The sequence below is a fragment of the Cetorhinus maximus genome, chromosome 16 (assembly GCF_964194155.1).
Source record: "Cetorhinus maximus chromosome 16, sCetMax3.hap1.1, whole genome shotgun sequence".
In the NCBI taxonomy this organism is placed as follows: domain Eukaryota; kingdom Metazoa; phylum Chordata; class Chondrichthyes; order Lamniformes; family Cetorhinidae; genus Cetorhinus; species Cetorhinus maximus.
The window spans coordinates 10,887,453-10,911,576 of record NC_135894.1 but is presented as its reverse complement, the minus strand read 5'-3'; the positions used below and the strand labels follow the sequence as shown (position 1 = coordinate 10,911,576).

The 24,124-nt window shown below is 42.9% G+C and overlaps 1 protein-coding gene across 1 annotated transcript in view; it reads right to left on the bottom strand.

Annotated features, from left to right (window-relative positions):
* Positions 1 to 4,029: 4,029 nt before the first annotated feature.
* The window catches only part of map3k15 (mitogen-activated protein kinase kinase kinase 15), a 176,062-nt gene continuing 155,967 nt past the window's right edge, over positions 4,030 to 24,124 (bottom strand). The window contains exons 23-28 of the mRNA XM_078559367.1: positions 11,694 to 11,799; positions 9,995 to 10,217; positions 8,862 to 8,974; positions 8,431 to 8,537; positions 7,212 to 7,288; positions 4,030 to 5,086 (exon numbers count right to left, since the gene is read on the bottom strand). Coding sequence (XP_078415493.1) covers positions 5,023 to 5,086; positions 7,212 to 7,288; positions 8,431 to 8,537; positions 8,862 to 8,974; positions 9,995 to 10,217; positions 11,694 to 11,799 — 690 coding nt within the window. The 3' untranslated portion in view covers positions 4,030 to 5,022. The remainder of the gene's footprint in view (positions 5,087 to 7,211; positions 7,289 to 8,430; positions 8,538 to 8,861; positions 8,975 to 9,994; positions 10,218 to 11,693; positions 11,800 to 24,124) is intronic.

The window sequence follows — 24,124 nt, the reverse complement described above, 5'->3', positions numbered from 1 at the left end:
AGACCACATCTGGAGTATTGTGTACAGTACTGGTCTCCTTATTTAAAGAAAGATGTAAATGCATTAGAAGCAGTTCAGAGAAGATTTACTAGATTAATACCAGGAATGAGTATGTTGTCTTACGAGGAAAGTTTGGACAGGTTAGGCTTGTATCTATTGGAATTTAGAAGAGTAAGAGGTGAAATCTTTAAGATCCTGAGGGGTCTTGACAGGGTGGGTGTGGAGAGGATGTTTCCTCTTGTGGGAGAATCTGGAACTAGGGGTCACTCATTTAAGACAGGGATGAGGAGAATTGTTTTCTGAGGGTAGAGAATCTTTGGAACTCTCTTCCTCAAAAGGCAGTGGAAGCAGAGTCTTTTTCTGTGGCCATAGACATGACTTCAGGGTGGTATGTTACCTCCCTGGTGCCAGGGTCAAGGATGTCACAGAGCAGCTATAGGACATACTTCTGGAAGAGGGTGATCAGCCAGAGGTCGTGGTCTACATTGGTACCAATGACTTAGGTAGGAGGGCGGATGTAGACCTGCAATCAGAATTTAGAGAGCTAGGTAGAAAATTAGCAAGCAGGACCTCAAATGTAGTAATCTCTGGATTACTCCCAGTGCCACATGCCAGTCAGTACAGGAATAGAAGGACAAGGCAGATTATATGTGGCTGGAAAGATGGTGCAGGAAGGAGGGCTTTATATTCCTGGGACACTGGGACTGGCTCTGGGGGAGATGACACCTGTACAAGCCGGACGGGTTGCACCTGAACAGAGCCGGGACTGAGTTCTTACGAAGCGTTTTGCTAGTGCTGTTGGGAGGGCTTTAAACTAAGTCAGTAGGGGTGTGGCAACCAAGAGAAAATATTAGAGAGGAATACCAGGGTACACAAAATACTGGGAGGGACAGATAGCACTAGTATAGGGAATAGTAAGTTAATAGGTAAAGTCAGGGCAAGGGAGAAAGTAACAAAATCTAAATCAGGGTTACTATGCATGTATGTGAATGCACGGAGTATAGTAAATAATATTGGGGAGTTACAGGTGCAGATTGCCAAGTGGAAATATGATGATGTGGCAATAACAGAGAGCTGTCTCAAGCAAGGACAGAACTGGGTGTTAAATATTCCCGGGTACAAGGTGTTCAGAAGAGATAGGAAAGGAGATGGGGTGGCGGTATTGATTAAGGAGAGCATTGCAGTGCTGGAGAAAAAGGATGTCCCAGAGAGTTCAAGGACAAAATCAATTTGGCTGGAGCTAAGGAACAAAAAGGTGCAATTACATTGCTCGGTGTAGCCAACTAGTGAGAAGGACGTAGAAGAACAAATTTGCACAGAAATTACAGAAAGATGCAAGCATTATAGAGTAGTTATAATGGGGGACTTTAATTACCTTAATGCAGACTGGGACAGTGGTAGTGTAAGGGCGGAGAGGGACAAAAGTTCCTAGATTGTGTTTAGGAGAATTTTCTACAGCGCTATGTGTCCAATCCGACAAGAAAAGACGCACTGTTAGACCCAGTTCTTGGAAATGAGGTGGGCCAAGTAGATCAAGTGTCAGTGGGGGAGCATTTAGGAGACAGTGATCATTGTATTGTACGTTTTAGGATGATGATAGAAAAGGACGATAGGCAATCCAGAGTAAAAATAATTAACTGGACAAGAGCCGACTTTAATGGGGAAAGGATGGAACTGGGCCAGACAGACTGGAACGAAAGATTGGCAAGAAAAACTGTAGCTGAACAGTGGGCTACCTTCAAAGAAGAAATAGTTCAGGCACAGTCAAGGGATATTCCATCGAAAGGGAAAAGTAGGGAAAACAAATCCAGAGCTCTCTGGGTGAAAAAGGAGATAGAAATTGAAATAAAAAAAAGTGTGTTTATGACAGTGTGTCAGGTAGAAAATACAATTGAGAACCAAGAGGAATACAGAAGGTTCAGAGGGAAGGTGAAAAAGCATATTAGAGAAGCGAAGAGGGATTATGAAAAAAGACTGGCAGCCAACATAAAGAGGAATCGCAAGGTTTTCTATAGACATATAAATAGTAAGACAGTGGTAAAAGGAGGATTAAGGCTGATTAGGCACCTAAAAGGAAATTTACCCATGGACGAAGGGGCCATGGCTGAGGTATTAAATGAATACTTTGCATCCGTCTTTACCAAGGAGGTAGATGCTACCCAGGCCATAATGACAGACGAGGAAGCTCTGTCACTAGAAGGGTTCAAAATTGACAAGGAGGAAGTGTTGAATAGATTGTCAGTACTTAAGTTTGTCAAGGCATCGGGACCGGATGAGGTGCATCCAAGGATATTGAAGTAAGTGAGAGTAGAAATTGTGGGGGCACTGGCCAAAATCTTTCAGTCTTCCCTAGACTCAAGGGTGGTGCAGAGGACTGGAGAATTGCAAACATTATGCCCTTGTTCAAAAAAGGTTGTAAGGATAAGCCCAGCAATTACAGACCAATCAGTTTAACTTCAGTGGAGGGCAAGATTCTAGAAACAATTATCCAGGATAGAATTAGTAGTCACATGGAAAAATATAGGTTGATAAGGAAGTGCCAGCATGGATTTCTAAAGCAGAAATCACGTTTAACTAACTTGTTGGGAGTTTTTTTGAAGTGGTAACAGAAAAGGTTGATTAGGGTAATGCTGTTGGTGTGGTGTACATGGACTTCCAAAAGGCATTTGAGACTACCACGCAACAGACTTGTGAGAAAAGCTACTGCTCATAGAATAAAAAGGACAGTAGTAACATGGATACAAAATTGGCTGAAAAATAGGAAGTAGAGAGTAATGATCAATGGATATTTTTTGGGCTGGAGGAAGGTTTGTAGTGGAGTTCCCCAGTGGTCAGTATTGGGACCTTTACTTTTCCTGATGTATATTAATGATCTAGATCTTGGTGTGCAGGGGACAGTTTCAAAGTTTGTGGATGATACGAAGCTTGGGAGTGTTGTGAACTGCGAGGAGGATGGTGTGGAATTTCAAAAGGACATAGACAAATTGGTGGAGTAGGCAGATAGGTGGCAGATGAAGTTCGATGCAGAGAAGTGTGAGGTGATGCATTTTGGTAGGAAGAGCATGAACGGACAATATAAAATAAGGGGTGAAATTTTAAAGGGGGTGCAGGAGCAGAAAGACCTGGGTGTTCATGTGCATAGATCATTGAAGGTGGCAGGACAGGTGGAGCGAGCAGTTAATAAAGCATACGGTATCCAGGGCTTTATTAATAGAGCAAGGAGGTTATGCTGAATTTATACAAGACACTCATTAGACCTCAGCTGGAATATTGTGTACAGTTCTGGGCGCCACACTATAGGAAGGGTGTGAACACATTGGAGAGAGTGCAGAATGGGTTACAAGAATGGTTCCAGGGATGAGAAACTTCAGCTATGAGGATAGATTGGAGAGGTTGGGATTGTTCTCCTTGGAGAGATGAAGGCTAAGAGAAGATTTGATAGAAATGTTCAAAATCATGAGGGGGCTGGACAGACTAGATAGAGAGAAGCTGTTCCCGCTTGTAAAAGGATCAAGAACGAGAGGGCACAGATTTAAAGTGATTTGCAAAAGAAGCAAATGTGAAAAAAAACTTTTTCACATAGCGAGTGGTTCAGGTCTGGAATGCACTGCCTGGAAGTGTGGTGGAGGCAGGTTCAATCGAGGCATTCAAGAAGGCTTTAGATGATTATTTGAATAGAAACAATATGCAAGGGTACGGGGAAAAGGCAGGACAATGGCACTAGGTCATAATGCTCATTTGGAGAGCTGGTGCAGACACAATGGGCTGAATGGCCTCCTCCTGTGCCATTAAAATTCTGTGATTATGTGATTCTTTGAATATTTTTAATGCAGAGTTAGATAGATTCTTGATTAACAAGGGGGTGAAAGGTTATCGGGGGTAGGCAGCAATGTGGGGTTGAGGTGACATTCAGAACAGACATGATCTTATTGAAGGGCAGAGCAGGCTGAAGGGGCCAACTGGCCTACTCCTGCTCCTAATTCGTATGTTCATATGTATGTTCATAATTATTCTTAGACTACACCAAGTAATATGTTTATTTACAATTATACATGCACAAAAAAATCACCAAATATGAAAGGCAGAATACATCTATACACCTTTGATCAGATAATTACCCTTCATGAGAGTGCCATCAGAAAAATATAAAAGGTTCAGATCGCTCTTTTTCTGACTGGAAAATTTAGCATGATATTTTCTGTAATATCATCATAACTTATTACTCAGGCTAGCAGTAACATGGAGTTGCTTTTTGCCTGGTCACTTACAAAATATCAAAAAGAACTAATAGGCATTCCTTTCTTTGTTGCATTCATCCATTCTGGAAACTCAATCATTACCTTCCTCAGGTCCAAATAAAATAATGGTTCCTGTGAGCCAATTGGCGAAGTTGTTTAAGCAGGATGAAAAATACTTGTGTAAATTCAGTTAGACAGTGTAGAGATTTCACTACACACAATGATTCAATGCCACAAACCCTGACTGATATCCATGGCTAAATTAAGCACAAATCTTAAACAAATAATAAACTATTTCCTTCAATGAAAGGTCCCTTGCTGTTGGAAACGCAACTTTTGATTTATTGGTCAAAATGCACAACCTGTTCTTTAAAAATGAAATGAGCAGTTCAAAAGCCATGGCATGTTATGTACTGCCTATCATGGAATGGGAAGAGGGAACTATAATTGAATTGGCACATAGTGATAGTCTCATAATACTGTTTAATTAAAGAAGATAATAGGACCTATCAGAATGAGTCAGCTTAACATTTGAGGAGGTTTAGCTGCTCTTAGATTGTTTGCTAATCCCAGGTCCTGCAGACATCCATGATATGACTGCATTCCGTGATGATTCTCAGTATTACTTAGTCCTTGGGTACAATGTGTATCCTAATGCTGTGATGGCTCAGATTAAATCTGTGCAAAAACACAAACTCAATACGGACATAATTACTCCATATAACAGCAGCTTTGGTCATTCGTGTTATAAAAATAACAGTGTAATTGCTGTTTTCGCTGTTATTCAATCCTTGGTTGTTTTCCTGAACTTTAAAATACCATTCCAGATTCGGCAAATAGGTCCTCCTCTAAAACATGGAAAATAACAGTGTTAGGTCCCAGTCCATGGGAAAACTTGCTAGTTCAATAGGACAGAGCATTTAATACTGTGTACGTAACATCCATAGTTGCTACCTATCTGAATTATATGCAGGCTTTATGCATTTCTTGTTTGTACTACTCTTCCCAAGCCTCAAAAGCTTGCTGATCTTGTTATGTTATCTCCAAAGTACATTGCATGTTCTCTTTTCTGAATACAATAGAGCATGGCACAGACTTGGAAGCGAGAACACCCAATGTGTTAGAGGCACATTAATGTACAGGAAGTTTAGTGCTCCATTCATGAAGCAGTAATACTTGAATACAATGAAGTATGCCAGTGTCCAAACTCTCCTGTATGTGCTAGGTATGCCTACTGATTGAGGGATCAAGCTTCTAATTTGTCTGATGGTCAAAAGCTTTGTATCCATATATACCAAGTGGTCTAGAAAGGATCTTCATCTCTCTTCCCTGGTCACAGCTGAGGGACTGAAATCACACTGTGGGGTGCAGAGGAGCTACTATGTTGTCCTTTGGTGACTCAGTTTTATTACTGCAGCCTACATTTTTTTTTGTGCAGCAGTGTCTTAATTAGCGTGGATTGGAGAATTGGGCTTTGCTTATCACGGCAGTCGTGCAGCACTTCTTAATTTTCTAATGATTCATTTTAATGATCAGGAAAATCGAAGGCTTATAAATCATTCACGTGAGTGGGATAGCTAACCTAATGTTTTAGCATGTTGCATTAGTAAAATAAAATACTGGTCTCCAAATTTTCTGATTGAAAAGTGGCTTGGTGATAAGGGGTAATATGACTCAAACACTCCACTATCTCTAAGTTATCAAACTGCTTGTCTGACAACCAGTACTGGATGAGCAGAAATTTCCTCTATTGGGAAGACTAAAGCCATTGTTTTCAGATCCCGCCGCAAACTTTGTTCCCTAGTCACTGACCCTGTCCCTCTCCTTGGCAACCGTCTGAGGTTGAACTGAACTGTTTGTAATCTTGGTGTTGCATTCGACCATGAGATGAGATTAAAGCCATAGTAAGTGTGAGGACTCAACAGTGATTTCAAGAGTAATTTCACCTCAGGGTACCGAGGACCCTAATAAATCAATCAATCAAGTCTCACTTCTAACAAATCATATCATTTGAATTGAATTACCTGGAAAAACTCAGCAGGTCTGGCAGCATTGGCGGAGAAGAAAAGAGTCGACGTTTCGAGTCCTCTGTTGAAGAGTCGTGAGGACTCGAAACGTCGACTCTTTTCTTCTCCACCGATGCTGCCAGACCTGCTGAGTTTTTCCAGGTAATTCTGTTTTTGTTTTGGATTTCCAGCATCCGCAGTAGTTTTTTGTTTTTATATCATTTAAATTCCCTGATTAGTTTGCAGCCTTGTATTTGCTCCTGGGTGTCCAGTGCTTTACCTGTGTTATTCTTCCAGGATTGATTTTAAAGGGGGACTTCACAGAGTTGAGGATAGCCTGGTCAGCATTGTGTACAATGGGCTGTATTTGTAATAAGTTCACTTCATTACCAGCGATCCACATTGTCACTGCTGCTGAATGCTGTTTTCAGTGTGGTGCAAAGGTACAGCACTGAGTCAACCTTCAGACTCTCAGCTCAAGGGAAAACTGAGCCCTGTATATATGTCCTTCAACATCTCACACAGTTCTGCTCAACAGGGCCAAAATGCAATGAAGTCAGTTGCGTTGATAACCAGCTGCTACCCGTTAGCTCTTGGTCTAACACTAAAAAGAGATTTACAGGGCTGCCTGACCACTTCGTAAATGTTAGTTTTAAGATTTAACAGAGTTGCTGCTGCAACAGTTACAATGAGAACAATGAGAGTTCCCCTCCCAACGAGGGCCTACGCTTAAAGCAAAAACTCAGTTCAGACCAGTCCAGGGATCAAAACATTTTTCTGCAATGCAGACTGTGCAGCGCCAATCACCATCTTATATTTCTCTTTGCTCATTTTACTTAAGAGCCACTTGATTTTTCTTCAATGTGACCCATAGGATGGGTCAATTGTTATGTAAATAAGTTTGCCATTTTTAAACTGCAAAAGAGAATATATCCACCCTCATCCTCTTGTTCTAAGCTGCACTTACTTGAGTTGCAGGCATCTTAAATCATCTTTAGTAATATGTCTGAGAACATCAGGCAACACGTAACCTTCTGCACACATCTGAGGAAGAGAGAACTATTTAGAAGTTGATAAAAGCGAAGAAACAGCTCAACATATTCATCGATCACCCACATGAAATTTCTTCTATAATTTATTAACCTGAATCTGCCCAGTGATGAACCAACGATCGTAAATTAATCATATAATAAACTTGGAATTAGTTCCTAAGGATGTGATGTTAGAGGAGGGAAATCAGTAAATAAGAAAAAGTTACGTTTGGTGGCAAACGATAACAAAGTAAGAAATGCCACAAGTCTTTTTAACTAACTGCATGTCATTTTAAATATTGCCAGGAGGTGGTGCAGAGGCAATGGAATTTGAATATGTTAGGGCAGTCATTACGTTACTGGTCTAGTAATCAAGAACAGTATACATTCTTAATATTTATTCTTAATGGGTTAAGAATTTGAATTCAATTTAAGCAAGCTGGAAATATAAAATAAAGTATCAGTAAAAGTGACCATAAATCCTTGGGACCCAAGTGGTTGACTTAATTTTTTTTCGGGAAGACAGCATGTCGTCCTGACCTGGTCGGACCTATATGTGACTCCTGTCTACAACAACATGCTTGACACTGAACTGGCCAATTCAGTTACATCAAAACCACTGCAAAGAATAAAACCAGACATACTGCGCTCTAGAAGTACCATCACCACACACACCGGCAGATCAAGAAAAAAGCCTACCATCATCACCTCCTCAGGGAGACTAGAGATGGGCAACAAATGCCACTTTTCAACAATGCCCACATCCCCAGTAAAAATCCAGATCAGGGTTAAATTTACTTGCAGATTGCAAAGGAGTACTAAAGCGAGAGACACCAGAGAGAGGAGGGATAAAGAAAGAGAGACCAGAGAGAACAGGAGGGACAGAGAGAGAGAGGCGAGAGAGAAGGAAGGTAGAACATGAATAAAGAGTGGAACTGGAGAAGAGGAAAGATAAAGAGGTAAGGGAGAGAATAGGGCAAATAAATGAAGAAAAGCAACAAGAATATTAATGGAACCAAATAGTTCTTCTCTGGTCCAAGTACAAGGAACATACACCAACCACAGAAATAAGCTGTTCAGTAGGAGTAATCATCCACTGACAAGAATGTATTTTTGTGGTTTTAATCACTTTGTACTAGAGATCCTACCCATTACCCTGTTTATTGTAACTGGGTCTGCTCCTTGTTCTTGCAGCCAGTCAATGAGCTCCTGATCCACTCTGTGACATATAAGAGGCTGTGACACTGAAGGGACTGAGACACCTGGGAATGGAGAACATAATCAATGCAGTCAGTTATTGAGTCTCAGCCAAGACCGTTTCTTTTTCAGGAGTGAGTTAATACAATAGCCAAATAGATGAATAGATTAAAAGTAAGTTTAAACCAGTTTTTCATGACTTTAAACAAATGCAGAAGATGTATTTTGCCAAACAAAAGTAGGTAAACCAAAAATTCCAGTGTGTTCAAAGAGTATGGATGAGTGTTTCATTCTACATTCGCTTCAGTATGAAATGAAGGACCTAGAGGAGGAAAATAACCTGTAGTGGGCAGTTTTGTGGGCCTAATATTCTCAGTTTATTTAATTACCTGTTGGTTTGGATTTGAACTGGAGATGGCACATGTCCTGTTGTACCTGCTCAATTGATTGTTGAAGGAGCTTCTGGTACTCTTTTTCCTTCTGGACCAAATCTTCCAAAAGCCTACAGGGTTCGAATGAGATCACAGCTCAGGGAGAAAGATAAACTTACATTTATGTGGTGCATTTCATGATCTCAGAGCGTTCCAAGGTGCTTTACAGTCAATGAAGTACTTTTGAAATAGAGTCACTATTGTAATGTAGGGAAGACAGTACAAGGCAACTTCATTATCAACCCTTTCAATTATGTACAAAAGAGTTTTATGATTTTGCTTATTCACAGTATGAGATACAGATAAGAACATTAATAGGCAGTTTAAGTTTGCAGGCAATAATCGAGTGAATTCAAATTACATGATAAACAATAGGACTAAAGTCCTACCAATTAGAATACTGAAATTAGGTAACAACTTTGAATTCATTCTATAGTCCTTTTGTTTATAACATGGACTTTGTGAGTCTAAAGACAGGGGGATATCCTTATAATTTATCAAGGAGTGGTAAAGGAGTGTGGGCATTTGTTTGCCTGTAACCTCAACTCTCCAATGAATGAGTCTATATCCAAATTACATACAGATGTCAGCCACAATTTCAAGATACTCCAAAGTGCTTTACTGTCAACGAAGTACGCTTTTTACTAAAACAGAAGTCACCATTGAAATGTAGAATTTACGACAGCATACCTGCACACAGCAAGATCCCACAAGCAACAATGAAATACATTACCAGATCATTAACTTTACGTGTTAGTTAAGGGATAAATAAATATTGGCTATGAGTTTGAGAGAACTCCCCCCAGCTCTTCTTAAAAAAAGTGCCATGGGATCTTTAACATCAATCTAAGAGACAGTGCCTCAGTTTAACATCTCATCTGAAAAGGAGCACAGCACTGCCTCAGTGGAACAATGAAGTTGTCAGTGGAATTTGAACCAACAACCTTCTAGCTCAGAGGCACAAGAGCTACCAGTGAGGCTGACACCAGAATTCAACATTGCTGAGATTTTGTAGAACACTGAAGTTGTTGAAGATGATGCCAAGGAATAAGTTTCTATCTTGAAAATCAGGATGAACAAATGCTTAGTACCTGTTTGTCTCCAGTTTCAGATTTCCCAGCTGCACACTCAGAGGGCTCTGTGTGTGCTGGAAGTCTTGCGATGGGACTGAACTAAAGGGGCTCACTCTGGGGGTAATGGGAAGCTCCATGTTTACAGGTTGCCCTTCCAGTTGGTACGCAGAGTCTTCCACCTCATCTGCATCTTTGTCTGGCCCTTCACCCTCAGAGGCAGGGCCAAAGTGCGAACGCAGTTCTAAATAAACAGCCAAATAGCCATTGAAATATTAGTACCTAACCAATAACAATAAAACAAAGCTGTGGTTGCTTTCTAAAAATATGGTTTTAACATGAACCTCTATATATTTAGTCTTCTTCATGGTTTTACACATAACACTTTTTCTAATTTGAGATTTGGAGGAGATTATGAGTGTGGAGTGGGGAGGGAGCTGGGATGAGGTACGAAGTATTTAGTTACGATTGTTTGGCTGCTGTGCTACGGGATGGGCTTGACGGAGCAGCTGTATTTTCCTGCCTGTCAATTTTGTTTAATCGTAAGGCCAAGTGGGTGGAGTCAGATGGAGGATCTTCCCGATGCAGGAGGTTTGCCAGCTCGGAGAGGACCTACCACGTTACCTAGAGGCCTGTGTGTCAAGAGAGATGAGGCAGACCAGCTTCCAAATGGTAGGTCAGCCCCACCAAGGAACAGTCCAGGTAAGGGAAGCTGCTTGCACCCAAAGAATAAAGGTTTTTTTAAAATAAAGTGGTACCCTTACACAAGGTGTGAGGGGGAGCTGGATGGGGTCTAGGGGGGGAACTTGGACACCCCCACACCAATTGCGGGCAGTCACCAGATATTCTGGCCACCTGTAAAGGCATGGGCACCCATCAGCCTTGTACACACTGGTGGAGTCAGCACCTGAGAGCATCAGTGAGTTCAATCTTAGCATAACTGCCACGATCGCAGCCAAGTATTTTTCAAGGCCATAATGTTTCGGCCTATTATATAGAGCTGAGCAGTCATAGTTCTACAAGCTAATTTCAAAGTCTCTTTGTATTTTTCACTGCCAATGGACATGGTGACAGAGGTAGGATTAGAACCATGACAAATGATCAAATTGTAGGCTTTTCAACCTGCAGATTTAGAGAAAAGGCCAAATAAGAAACTAAGCTCAATCCAAACAACCAAGTGTGTTACTTCTGATTATCAACAAGGTGTAATTTCATGGGTAAGCCCATTGAAATCACTGTCTCATCACACTAATCTCTAGGAAATGCAGTCTCATCAATAACAAATCTAAAGACTCAAACAACACAGGAATTGATTCTGAATCAGTTCCAAAGAAGAGTCATACTGGACTCGAGACATTAATGCTGTTTCTCTCTCCGCAGATGCTGCCAGACCTGCTGAGTTTTTCCAATTCTTTCTGTTTTCATTTCAGATTTCCAGCATCCGAAAATTACAGGTATTGATTCCTTCAGTGTAAAGAGGATACCTCAATTTTACCATCATCTTGGTCTTAGTACATTCTAAATTATGTAGCATGTCTGTTGAATGCTGATCTAAATAGCATGAAGTTTGAACCTAACTTCAGGCAATTAAGAGGATTTAGCTACAACTGGTCCAATTTTATTTTGAACATTTTCTTTTAAGCGCTAAAATCTCCCAAAAAAACACTTGAGGCCCAAATGATAAAGACGAGGGATCTTCCAGAGATGGGGAATTGTGTACCTGGGATGAGAATGGTGACTGCAGCTTGTACTGCACGGCGTATAATATTATCCATTGCAAACATCCAGTGGGGCTTGATGTTGTGGTGTCGCAGAACCTTATTAACCTAAAGCATGCCAAAATAAACACAAAAGGGTTATATCTTATACTGAAGTCTTTATCCTATTATATGAACAAAAATAAGTCATCAAATCTACCAACTTCTGAAGATGAACTTCATAGATATTTTTTCTCACTGCTCCAAGTTACCTCCAAACGTCAAATCAGAACAATTTGGTTTCGACATACACTGTAACAGTTGAGTGATAATCCTGTAATCTGTTTTGCCAAACTCTGTAGAATTGAATTAGAATTAAACAAAAAAAGGCCATTCAGCACAAGTCATTCTATGCCAGCCTCCTCCCATTCTATTTACTTCATCTCATCTTATCAATATATCCCTCTATTCCCATCTCCCTCATGTACCTATCTAATTTCTGCTTAAATCTATCTATTGAAGGTTGAGATCAAAGCCTGATGTCCATCCAGCTTTGGTTTGACAAGGCACTACAAAGCTAATTGTTGTTGTTCAAGTCACACAGTATAAGTTTGCACAGCACGGCTTGGGGTTGTGATTGGTAGAATTGTATCACTCTGCCAATGTGATGGTATCTGATTCAATGGTCCCTAGATAACCATGAATATAACTATTCAAACTCACCAATGTTTGACAGCAGGAGAAGTTTTGTCGGTGATACCGTGTGATACAAGTACCAACATGTGAATTAACAGGATGGATAGGCTATGCTGTGAGTTGGGCTGGCTACTTGTCCCTGATGAAATTTAATATTCTTGGAAGTTTTCATTAAGGACTGAAGCTGACAGCATAATTTAGAAACACAGATTGGTAATAGTTTAATGCAGGATTGGTTCCTTAACAGTCAAATTATTAAGACCTTCACATGGTGTCATTGTTTAAAGGTTGATCAAAGGCGTCACAAGATCTCACCGTCATATTATTGCCTCTGTCAGCTTCCTGTCTATTGTCACTTTCCCATGTGGACTGATCTTACAGCAGAGGTGTGCTGCTCTTTGGAAGAGCTACCCAATTAGTCTTACTCCCCTGCTCTTTCCCCCATCGCCCTCTAATTTCCCCCCTCCAAGTATTTGCCCAATTCCATCTTGAAAGTTATTATTGAACCTGTTTTCAGATTTTCCTTTCAGAAAATGAAAATTTTTGCCACAGTCACAACATTTCGAAGTGTTTATGTCTGTTTTCTAGTGACATCAATTGTCAGCCAATGTATCTAGATCTGTTCAATCTTCCTGCTGTAATGCCCTGTTTTTTTGATTCATTCATGGAATGTGGGTGTTGCTGGTTAGGACAGCATTTTTATTGCTCAGCCCTAATAACCCTTCAAAAGTTGGTAGTGAGCTGCCTTCTTGAAACACTGTAGAAACACCCACGGTGCTGTTAGGAAGGGACTACCAGGATTTTGACCCAGCATCAGTGAAGGAACTGTGACATAGTTCCAAGTCAGCATGGTGAGTGGCTTGGAGGGGAACTTGCAGGTGGTGATGTTCCCATTCATTTGCTACCCTCCTCCTTCTAGGTGGTAGTGGTCGCAGGTTTGGAAGGTGCTGCTGAAGGAGCCTGTTACTACAGATAGTTCCATTCCTCCTCACTACTTTAGCAGCAATCACTATGTCTATCAGCACATAACCAACCTACTTCTTGATCAGTCTTCCAAAAGTATCAAGTGTGTTTCTGCCCCAAGGCATTCAGCTCTTACATATGAACACCATACATATGAACACCATACATATGAACACTATATATATGAACATCATACATATGAACATACATGCAAGCATATGAATTAAAAGCAAGAGTAGGCCACTTGGCATTTTGAGCCTCTTCTGCCATTCAATAAGATCGTGGCTCAGCTGATTGTAACCTCAATTCCACATTCCCACCTACTCTCAATAACCTTCCACCCTTTGCTTATCAAGAATCTATCTACCTCTGCCTTAAAAATATTCAAAGACTTTGCTTCCACTGCCTTTTGAGCAAGAGACTTCCAAAAACTCCCAACCTCTGAAGGAAAAAAATATCCTCACCTCTGCCCTAAATGGGCAACCCCTTTTTTTCAAACAGTGGCCCCTAGTACTAGATTCTCCCACAAGAGGAAATATCCTTTCCACATCGACCCTGTAAAGTCCCCTCATCATCTTATATGTTTCAATCAAGTTGGCTCTTACTCTTCTGAGCACCAGCGGATACAAGCCTGGCCTGTCCAAACTTTCCTGAGAACACAACCTGCCCAGTCCAGGTATTAGTTTAGTTAACCTTCTCTAAACTGCTCCCAACACATTTACATCCTTCCTTAAATAAGGAGACCACTACTGTACACAGTACCCCAGATCTGGTGTCACCAATGCCCTGCATAACTGAAGCATAACTTCCCTACTTTTGTAATCAATTTTCCTCGCATTAAACTATAACATTCCATTAGCTCTCCTAATTACTTGCTGTACCTGCATACTAACCTTTTGCAATTCATGCACTAGGACACCCAGACCCCTCTGCATCTCAGAGCTCTGCAATCGCTCACCATTTAGGTAATATGCTTTTTTATTCGTGCCAAAGTGGACAATTTCACATTTGTCCATATTATACTCCATTTGCCAGATCTTTGCCCACTCACTTAACCTATCTATGTCCCTTTGTAGCCTCTGTGTGTCCTCTTCACATCTTACCAACCTATCTTTGTGTCATCAGCTAATTTAGCAACCATACCATTGGTCCCTTCATCCAAGTCACTTATATAAATTGTGAAAAGTTGAGCCCAGCACATCACTGATTACATCTTGCAAAACAGAAAAAGAGCCTTTTATGTCTACTCTCTGCTTGCTGTTAGCTAGCCAATCTTCTATCCATGCCAATATGTTACCCCTGACACCATGAGCTTTTTTTTTTTCGCAATAACCTTTGATGTGGCACCTTATCAAATGCCTTCTGGAAATCTAAATGCAGTATATCCAGTGGTTCCCCTTTATCCACAGCACCTATTACTTCTTCAAAGAACTCCAATAAATCGGTTAAAGATGATTTCCCTTCCACAAAACCATAATGACTCTGCCTGATTTCCCTGAATTTTCCAAGTGCTCTAAGATGACGTCTTTAATAATAGCTTCTAACATTTTCCCTATGACAGATGTTAGGCTAACTGGCCTATAGTTTCCTGCTTTCTGTCTCACTCCTTTTTGAATAAAGGAGTTATATTCACTATTTTCCAATCTAATTGAATCTTCCCCAAATCTGGGGAATCTTGGAATTTAAAACAAATGCATAAACAATCTCACTAGCCACTTTTAAGACCCAAGGATGAAGTCCTTCCAACAATTTGCTCAGTACCACTTTGGCGGTGATTGTAATTTTCCTGGATTCCTCCCTTCCATTTCCTGGTTTACAGCTATTTCTGGGATATCACTTGTAACCTCTATTGTGACGACCAATGCAAAATAACAATTTATTCATCCGCCATTTCCTTATTTTCCATTATTAATTCCACAGACTCACTTTCTATGGGACCAACACTCACTTTGTTAACTCTTTTCTTTTTCAAATACCTATTGAAACTCTTACTATCTGTCTTTAAATTTCTAGCTTGTTTTCTCTCATACTCTAATTTTTCCTTTTATCAATCTTTTGGTCATTCTTTCCCTTTTTTATATTCTGTCCAATATTCTGACAGTGGTGCTGAAGATTTGTGCTCCAGAACTTGCCGTGCCCCTAGCCAAGCTGTTCTAGTGCAGTCACAACATTGGCATCTACCTGGCTATGTGGAAAATTGCCCAAGTATGTCCTGTACACAAAAAGCAGGGGAAATCCAACCTGGAAAATTACCACCCCATCAGTCTGCTCTCGCTCATCAGTAAAGTAATGGAAGGGGTCATCAACAGTGCTATCAAGTGGCACTTGCTTAGCAATAACCTGATTACTGACGCCCAGTTTGGGTTCTGCCAGGCCACTCAGCTCCTGACCTCGTTACATCCTTGGTTCAAACATGGACAAAAGAGCTGAACTCCCAAGGTGAGGTGAGAGTGATTGCCCTTGACATAAGGGCCGTATTTGACTGAGTGTGGCATCAAGGAGCCCTAGCAAAACTGGGGTCAATGGGAATTAGGGGGAAAACTCTCCACTGGTTGGAGTCATACCTAACACAAAGGAAAATGGTTCTGGTTGTTGGAGGTCAGCCATCTCAGTTCGAGGACATCACTGCATGAGTTCCTCATGGTAGTGTCCTCAGCCCAACCATCTTCCGCTGCTTCATCAATGACCTTCCTTCCATCATAAGGTCAGAAGTAGGGATGTTCGTTGATGATTGTACAATGTTCAGCACCATTTGCAACTCCTCAGATACTGAAGCAGTCCATGTCCAAATGCAGCAAGACCCGGACAATATCCAGGCTTGGGCTGTCAAGTGACAAGTAACATTTGCGCACACAAGTGCTAGGCAATGACCATCTTGAACAAGAGAGTATCTAACCATTGCCCCTTGACATTCAATGGCATTACCATCACTGAATCCCCCGCTATCAACGTCGGAACTAAACTGGACTAGCCATATAAATACTGTGACTACAAGAGCAGATCAGAGGCTGGGAATCCTGTGATGAGTAACTCACCTCCTGACTCCCCAAAGTCTGTCCACCATCTACAAGGCACAAGTCAGGAGTGTGATGGAATACTCCCTACTTGCCTGAATGAGTGCAATTTCCACAACACTCAAGAAGCTTGACACCATCCAGGGCAAAGCAGCCTGCCTGATTGGCACCCCATCTACAAACATTCACACTCTCCACCACCGAAACACATGAGCAGCAGTGTGTACCATCTACAAGGTGACTGCAGGAATTCACCAAGGCTCCGTAGAAGGGGAGAGGATGGCGTGGTGGTATTGTTGCTGGACTAGTAATCCAGACCTAGGGTAATGCTCTTCAAATCCTGCCATGGCAGATGGTGGAATTTGAATTCAATAAAATATGGAATTAAAAGCCTAATGATGACCATGGAACCATTGTTGATTGATGTAAAAACCCGTCTGGTTCACTAATGCCCTCTAGGGAAGGACATGGCCTTCAGTTGTAACAAACCGCTACAAAGTCACAAAAAAGCAATGAAACCGGACAGACCACCTGGCATCGACCTAGGCACCGGAAACGACATCAGCAAGCTCAACCCTGTTGACCCTGCAAAGTCCCCCTTACTAACATCTGGGGGCTAGTGCCAAAATTGGGAGAGCTGTCTCACAGACTAGTCAAGCAACAGCCTGACATAATCATCCTCATGGAATCATATCTTACAGATAATGTCCCAGACACCATCATCACCATCCCCGGGTATGTCCCACTGGCAGGACAGGCCCAGCAGAGGTGGCGGCACAGTGGTATACAGTCGGGAGGGAGTTGCCCTGGGAGTCCTCAGCATTGAGTCCGGACCTCATGAAGCCTCATTGCATCAGGTCAAACATGGGCAAGGAAGCCTCCTGCTGATTACGGCGTACTGGTCTCCCTCAGCTGATGAATCAGTGCTCCTCCATGTTGAACACCTCTTGGAGGAAGCAGTGAGGGTGGCAAGGGAGCAGAATGTACTCTGGGTCAAGACTTCAATGTCCATCACCAAGATGGCTCAGTAGCACTACAGCTAAGCGAGCTGGCCAAGTCCTAAATTACATAGCAACTAGACTGGTCTGCGGCAGGTGGTGAGGGAACCAACAAGAGGATAAAACATAGAGATAAAAACAAAAAGCTAAAAGCTACTGCGGATGCTGGAAATCCAAAACAAAAACAGAATTACCTGTAAAAACTCAGCAGGTCTGGCAGCATCGGTGGAGAAGAAATCAGTTGACGTTTCGAGTCCTCACACCCCTTCGGCAGAACTGAGTATAGTTAGGAGAGAGGTGAAATATAAGCTGGTCTAAGGTGGGGGGCGGGGGGGAGAGAGAAGTTGAGGGTGGGGTGATTGTGGAGATAAGCAAGCAGTGATAGGAGCAGATAATCAAAAGATGTCACAGACAAAAGGATCAAAGAGGTGTTGAAGGTGGTGATATTATCTAAGAAAAGTGCTAATTAAGAATGGAAGGCAGGATACTCAAGGTACAGCTCTAGTGGGGGTGGGGTGGAAAGACTAACAAAGTTTTAGTTTTAGATTTAAAAATAATGGAAATAGGTGGGAAAAGAAGAATCTATATAAATTATTGAAAAAAAAGGGGGGGGGGAGAAACGGGGTGGGGATGGGGGGAGGGGGAGTTTAAGATCTAAAGTTGTTGAATTCAATATTCAGCCCGGAAGGCTGTAAAGTGCCTAGTCGAAAGATGAGGTGCTGTTCCTCCAGTTTGCGTTGGGCTTCACTGGAACAATGCAGCAAGCCAAGGACAGACATGTGGGCAAGAGAACAGGGTGGAGTGTTAAATTGGCAAGCGACAGGGAGGTTTGGGTCTTTCTTGTGGACAGACCGCAGGTGTTCTGCAAAGCGGTCGCCCAGTTTGCGTTTGGTCTCTCCAATGTAGAGGAGACCGCATTGGGAGCAACGAATGCAGTAGACTAAGTTAGGGGAAATGCAAGTGAAATGCTGCTTCACTTGAAAGGAGTGTTTGGGCCCTTGGACGGTGAGGAGAGAGGAAGTGAAGGGGCTACACTAGAGCTGTACCTTGAGTGTCCTGCCTTCCATTCTTAATTAGCACTTTTCTTAGATAATATCACCACTTTCAACACCTCTTTGATCCTTTTGTCTGTGACATCTTTTGATTATCTGCTCCTATCACTGCTTGCTTATCCCCACAATCACCCCACCCTCAACTTCTCTCTCCCCCCGCCCCCCCACATTAGACCAGCTTATATTTCACCTCTCTCCTAACTATACTCAGTTCTGCCGAAGGGTTGTGAGGCTTCGAAACGTCAACTGATTTCTTCTCCACCGATGCTGCCAGACCTGCTGAGTTTTTCCAGGTAATTCTGTTTTTGTAGAGGATAAAACATACTTGACCTCACCCTCACCAACCTGCCTGATGCACGTGTCCATGATAGCATCGGTAGGAGTGACCACCCCACGGTCATTGTGGAGACAAAGTCCTGCCTTCACATTGAGGATACCCTCCATTGTGTTGTGTGGCACTACCACTGTGCTAAATGATACATTTCGAACAGATCGAGCAACTCAAGACTGGGCATCCATGAGGTGCTGTGGGCCATCAGCAGCAGCAGAATTGTACTCAAACACAATCTGTAACCTCATGGCCTGGCATATCTCCCACTCTACCATTACCATCAAGCCAGGAGATTAACCCTGGTTCAATGAAGAGTGCAGGGTGGCATGCCAGGAGCAGCACCAGGCACACCTAAAAATGAGATGTCAACCTGGTGAAGCTATTACACAGGACTACTTGCGTGCCAAACAACATGAGCAGCAAGTGATAGACAGAGCTAAGCAATCCCACAACCAACTGATCAGATCTAAGCTCTGCAGCCCTGCCACATCCAGTCGTGAATGGTGATGGACAATTAAACAACTCATTGGAGGAGGAGGTTCCACAAATATTCCCATCCTCAATGATGGAGGAGCCCAGCACATCAGTGTAAAAGGTAAGGCTGAAGCATTTGCATCAATCTTCAGCCAGAAGTGCCGAGTGGACAACCCATCTCGGCCTCGTCTGGAAGTCCCCAGCATTACAGATGCCAGTCTTCAGCCAATTCGATTCACTCCACGTGATATCAAGAAACGGCTGAAGGCACTGGATACTGCAAAGGCTATGGGCCCTGTCAACATTCCGGCAATAGTACTGAAGGTTTGTGCTCCAGAACTTGCCAAACTGTTCCAGTACAGCTACAACACTGGCATCTACCCAGCAATGTGGAAAATTGCCCAGATATGTCCTGCACACAAAAAGCAGGACGAATCCAGCCTATCCAATTACCGCCCCATCAGTCTACTCTCATTCATTAGTAAAGTAATGGAAAAGGTCATCAACAGTGCTATCAAGCGGCACTTGCTTAGCAATAGTCTGCTCACTGATGCCCATTTTGTGTACTGCCAGGGCCACTAAGCTTCTGACCTCATTACAACTTTGGTTCAAACATGGACAAAAGAGCTGAACTCCCAAGGTGAGGTGAGAGTGACTGCCCTTGACATCAAGGCCGCTTTTGACCGAGTGTGGCATCAAGGAGTCCGAGCAAAACTGGAGTCAATGGGAATCAGGGGGAAAATTCTCCACTGGTTGGAGTCATACCTAACACAAAGGAAGATGGTTGTGGTTGTTGGAGGTCAGTCATCTCAGCTCCAGGACATCATTGCACAAGTTCCTCAGGGTAGTGTCCTCGGCCCAACCATCTTCCGCTTCTTCATCAATGACCTTCTTTCCATCATACGTCCAGAAGTGAGGATGTTCGCTGATGATTGCACAATGTTTAGCACCATTTGCGACTCCTTAGATACTGAAGCAGTCCATGTCCAAATGCAGCAACACCTGGATAATATCCAGGCTTGGGCTGACAAATGACAAGTAACATTCATGCCACACAAGTGTCAGGCAATGATCATCTCCAACAAGAGAGAATCCAACCATCATCCATTGATGTTCAGTGGCATTACCATCACTGAATCCCCCACTATCAACATCCTGGTGATTACCATTTACCAGAAACTGAACTGGGCTAGCCATATAAATACTGTGGCTACAAGAGCAGGTCAGAGGCTAGGAATTGTGCGATGAGTAACTCACCTCCTGACTCCCCAAAGTCTGTCCATCTACAAGGCATAAGTCAGGAGTGTGATGGAATACTCCCCACTTGCCTGGATGAATGCAACTCCCACAACACTCAAGAAGCTTGACACCGTCCAGGACAAAGCTGCCCGCTTGATTGGCACCACATCCACAAACATTCACTCCCTCCACCACTGATGCACAGTAGCGGCAGTGTGTACCATCTACAAGATGCATAGCAGGAATTCACCAAGGCTCTTTCAAAAGCACCTTCCAAACCCATGACCACGACCATCTAGAAGGACAAGGGCCGCATATAGATGGAACACCACCACTTGAAACTTCCCCTCCAAGTCACTCACTATCCTGACTTGGGAATGTATCGCTGTTCCTTCACTGTCACTGGGTCAAAATCCTGGAAATCCCTCCCTAACAGCACTGTGGGTGTACCTACACTGCATGGGCTGCAGTGGTTCAAGAAGGCAGCTCACCACCACCTTCTCAAGGGCAACTAGGAATGGGAAATAAATGCTGGCCCAGCCAGCGAAGCCCACATCCCATGAATGAATAAAAAAAACTTCTGACCTGCCACCCATCTTTGCACAATGATATTCTTTTTCTTTAAGTTTGATAGTATATTTTAATTTTTTTAGTTAACCACTGATGCTGAGTCCTCCCCTTGGAATTTTTCTTTCTCGTTGGAATATATCTATTCTGTGTATTCTGAAATATTCCCTTAAATGTCCACCACTGCATCTCGATTGACCTATCCCTTAACCCTAATTTGCCAGTTCACTTTAGCTAGCTGTGTTTTCATGCCCTCATAATTGCTCCCCCACAGTGCCACCTTCATGGAGTGTACTTCACATCAGATGACATATCTCTCCTCTTCCAGGATGGTTTCTATAACTTTTCAAAAACAATTCCACTTTAAACAAGAAGCCTCCTCATCTCTTTCTCACATCCACCCTCACTGAGTGTATAATTTCACAAATGTACCATTTCTATTTCCTCGAAATCGCATCCAATTTATTATGCATACCTACAACCTTTTTTCACTCTTCCTCATCCTCCAAACTTATTCATGAAAAGCAGAACCTGAAACCTCATTCTTTACCCCTTCCCTGTCATTATGCCCCCTTTTACTTCTCTGCTGTCAGGGACTCTGGCCTCCCAAATCCCTACCCCAATCCTTACTCCTCCTTGATCCACTACTTTCCTGTTTGCATCCCAGACTTGACTCCCTCTTAGATAAGCTTATAACTTTGCTCTGTGCCTCCCCTGGCAGCCTGTGAAGGGCTCATTGAGGCACTTGCTCTCTGCCCAATCCTACTCTCTCACTGGCCTTTCAACCCAGCAAGTCACTGGGAGCTAAGCTTATCAATCTTCTCCCTGCCCAATTGACTCCTACCCAGTACTGACAACGTGGACTCTGCCGGTGGATCAGTTTTCACCACCCCTTTCCACTTCTCCCCCCCAGAATGTTATTAACTTATGAATAAAACCCTAGCCATTCATAGGCTTATTGTTGTTGATTGCATCACCACCATAGCCTCAATGGATGCCTGGCTGAGGGGTGATGACATCTTCCCCATTAATGAATCCTCCCAACCTAGCTATTCCTTATACCACTTGCTCCATCAAGACCGCACAGTGGCAATGTGGCTCTTATGACCAAATGACACCCTAGTCTGCCCCTGACTTCTCTGGCACTTTCTCCTCCTTTGAGCATCTCAGCTTGTTCCACCCCTTTCACCGCATTTAAAATCCTTGTTCTCTACCAATCACACAAGTACCATAAATATTTTCTCATTGAGATATCTTTACATGCTTTTCTCCCTCAACCTCTGCACTGGCTAAGTTTTCATCCTCGGTGATTCCACCCTCCATCTGAATTCGTCATGCTCTCTCTGCTCAGATTTCACTCCCCTTCTGTCTACCCTTCATCTTTTCCTCCATGTAAACTCCCCAACCCATTTTCACAGGGACCACCTTGGCCTTGCTATCTCGAGTGGCCTCACCACTCCCATCGTATCAATCACAGATGAAGCCATTTCTTATCATTTCCTTGGGCTGAATGTTATGTCCCGTGGGCAGGCGTGCATCTTACCCAATCAGGCATAAAATCACAGGAGAAGGCGTCGGGCGAGCATCCCAACGTTATTGCACACTCGCACAATATTTCAGTCAATGGGCGCGTGCAAAAGTCGGAAGTGCGCCCGCTGACAATTAAGAGGGCAATTAAACCCATTAATGGCGCAATTGTCTCCGATTTTTCGTGGCCCGTCCAACCAATGGGCAAATCGGCCTTTGCATTTTTCATCAAACCTCATCCTAGGGCGGGATGAGATTTCCATTTTGAAATAAAATAAAAATAAATATCTGTGTTCAACATTTTTATGAGGTGTGTTTATCAGGTGCCTGATTGTGATGCATGGACTTTTTTTAACAGGTTTTTAAAGCTTTATTTAATCATTTTCAGGTCTGCAGCTCCCTGAGGCAGCTGTCTGATTTATAGAGCTTTCTCGCAGTGCTCACCCACGCCCGCAGTGATGTCATCGGCTACCCTCTTCCCACTCCCTGGGAGCTGAGCTTTTCAACACGCGTTTCACACTGGCTGTTAATTGGCCGGCCAGCATGAAATCGCGGTCAGGGGCCGATCGCAGCTGGCTGTCCATTTCCTGGCTGCTCCCGGGCACACCGATCACGTGTGCCCGCCAAAGGTTAAATTCAGGCCCTTGTATCACTCTCTACCCAAATCATCCTTTCAACATCCCAACACTGCTTCCTTCTGTGTCCACCCCTGGATCAAACTTCCTCCCAGTTCAATAGTTGTTCCCAGTATTTAGGCGGAGAACATTTCTGCTCAACCAAAACCAGACGTTGGGCAATTAGTCTGGTAAATTACAGATAGTGCAGGAGCCAAGAGAGGTGATGGTCAGCTACAGATGTGAGTCATCAGTGAACATGTGGAAACTAACACTAAGTTGTCAGATAATATTGCTGAGGGGGGCTCTGCCTCAAACTGTGTTCAATAGCCGCTGACTCAGTCTCTCTCCCTGGCAAATGTCTGACGCTGAACCAGTTTATTTGCAGCCTTATTGCCATATGGCACCCCAAGACGAACTTCCGACTGCAGATCTGTGTCATCACTAGGAACACTTTGTTTGCTCGAGTCCGCTCCTGCCTCAGTTCACCTGGAGATGAAATCTTCATACATGCCTTTGTTCCCTCTCAACTTGACTATTTCAGTGCTCTGTTGGCTGGTCTCCCACTTTCTACCCTTCACAAATTTGAGGTCATCCAAAACTCTGCTGCCCGTGCCATAACTCACACTAGGTCCCATTCACCCACCACCCTTGTGCTCGTTGACCTATACTGATTCCTGGCTAAGCATTGCCTAGACTTTCAAATTTTAATCCTTGTCTTCAAATCCCCCCATCCTATCTCTGTTACCTTCCCTCACCATGACCTTGCTTTTGTCCTTTCAAACATTTCTTATAAAGTAATCAAGGGGGTGATGATGGCATAATGGTAATTCCACTTGGTTAATAATCCAGAGGCCCAGGCTAATAGTCTGGGAATGTGGGTTCAAATCCTGCCACAGCAGCTGATGGGACTTAAATTCAATTAATAAAATCCATTATCAGTAATGATACGATGATGTTATAAAAACCCATCTGGTTA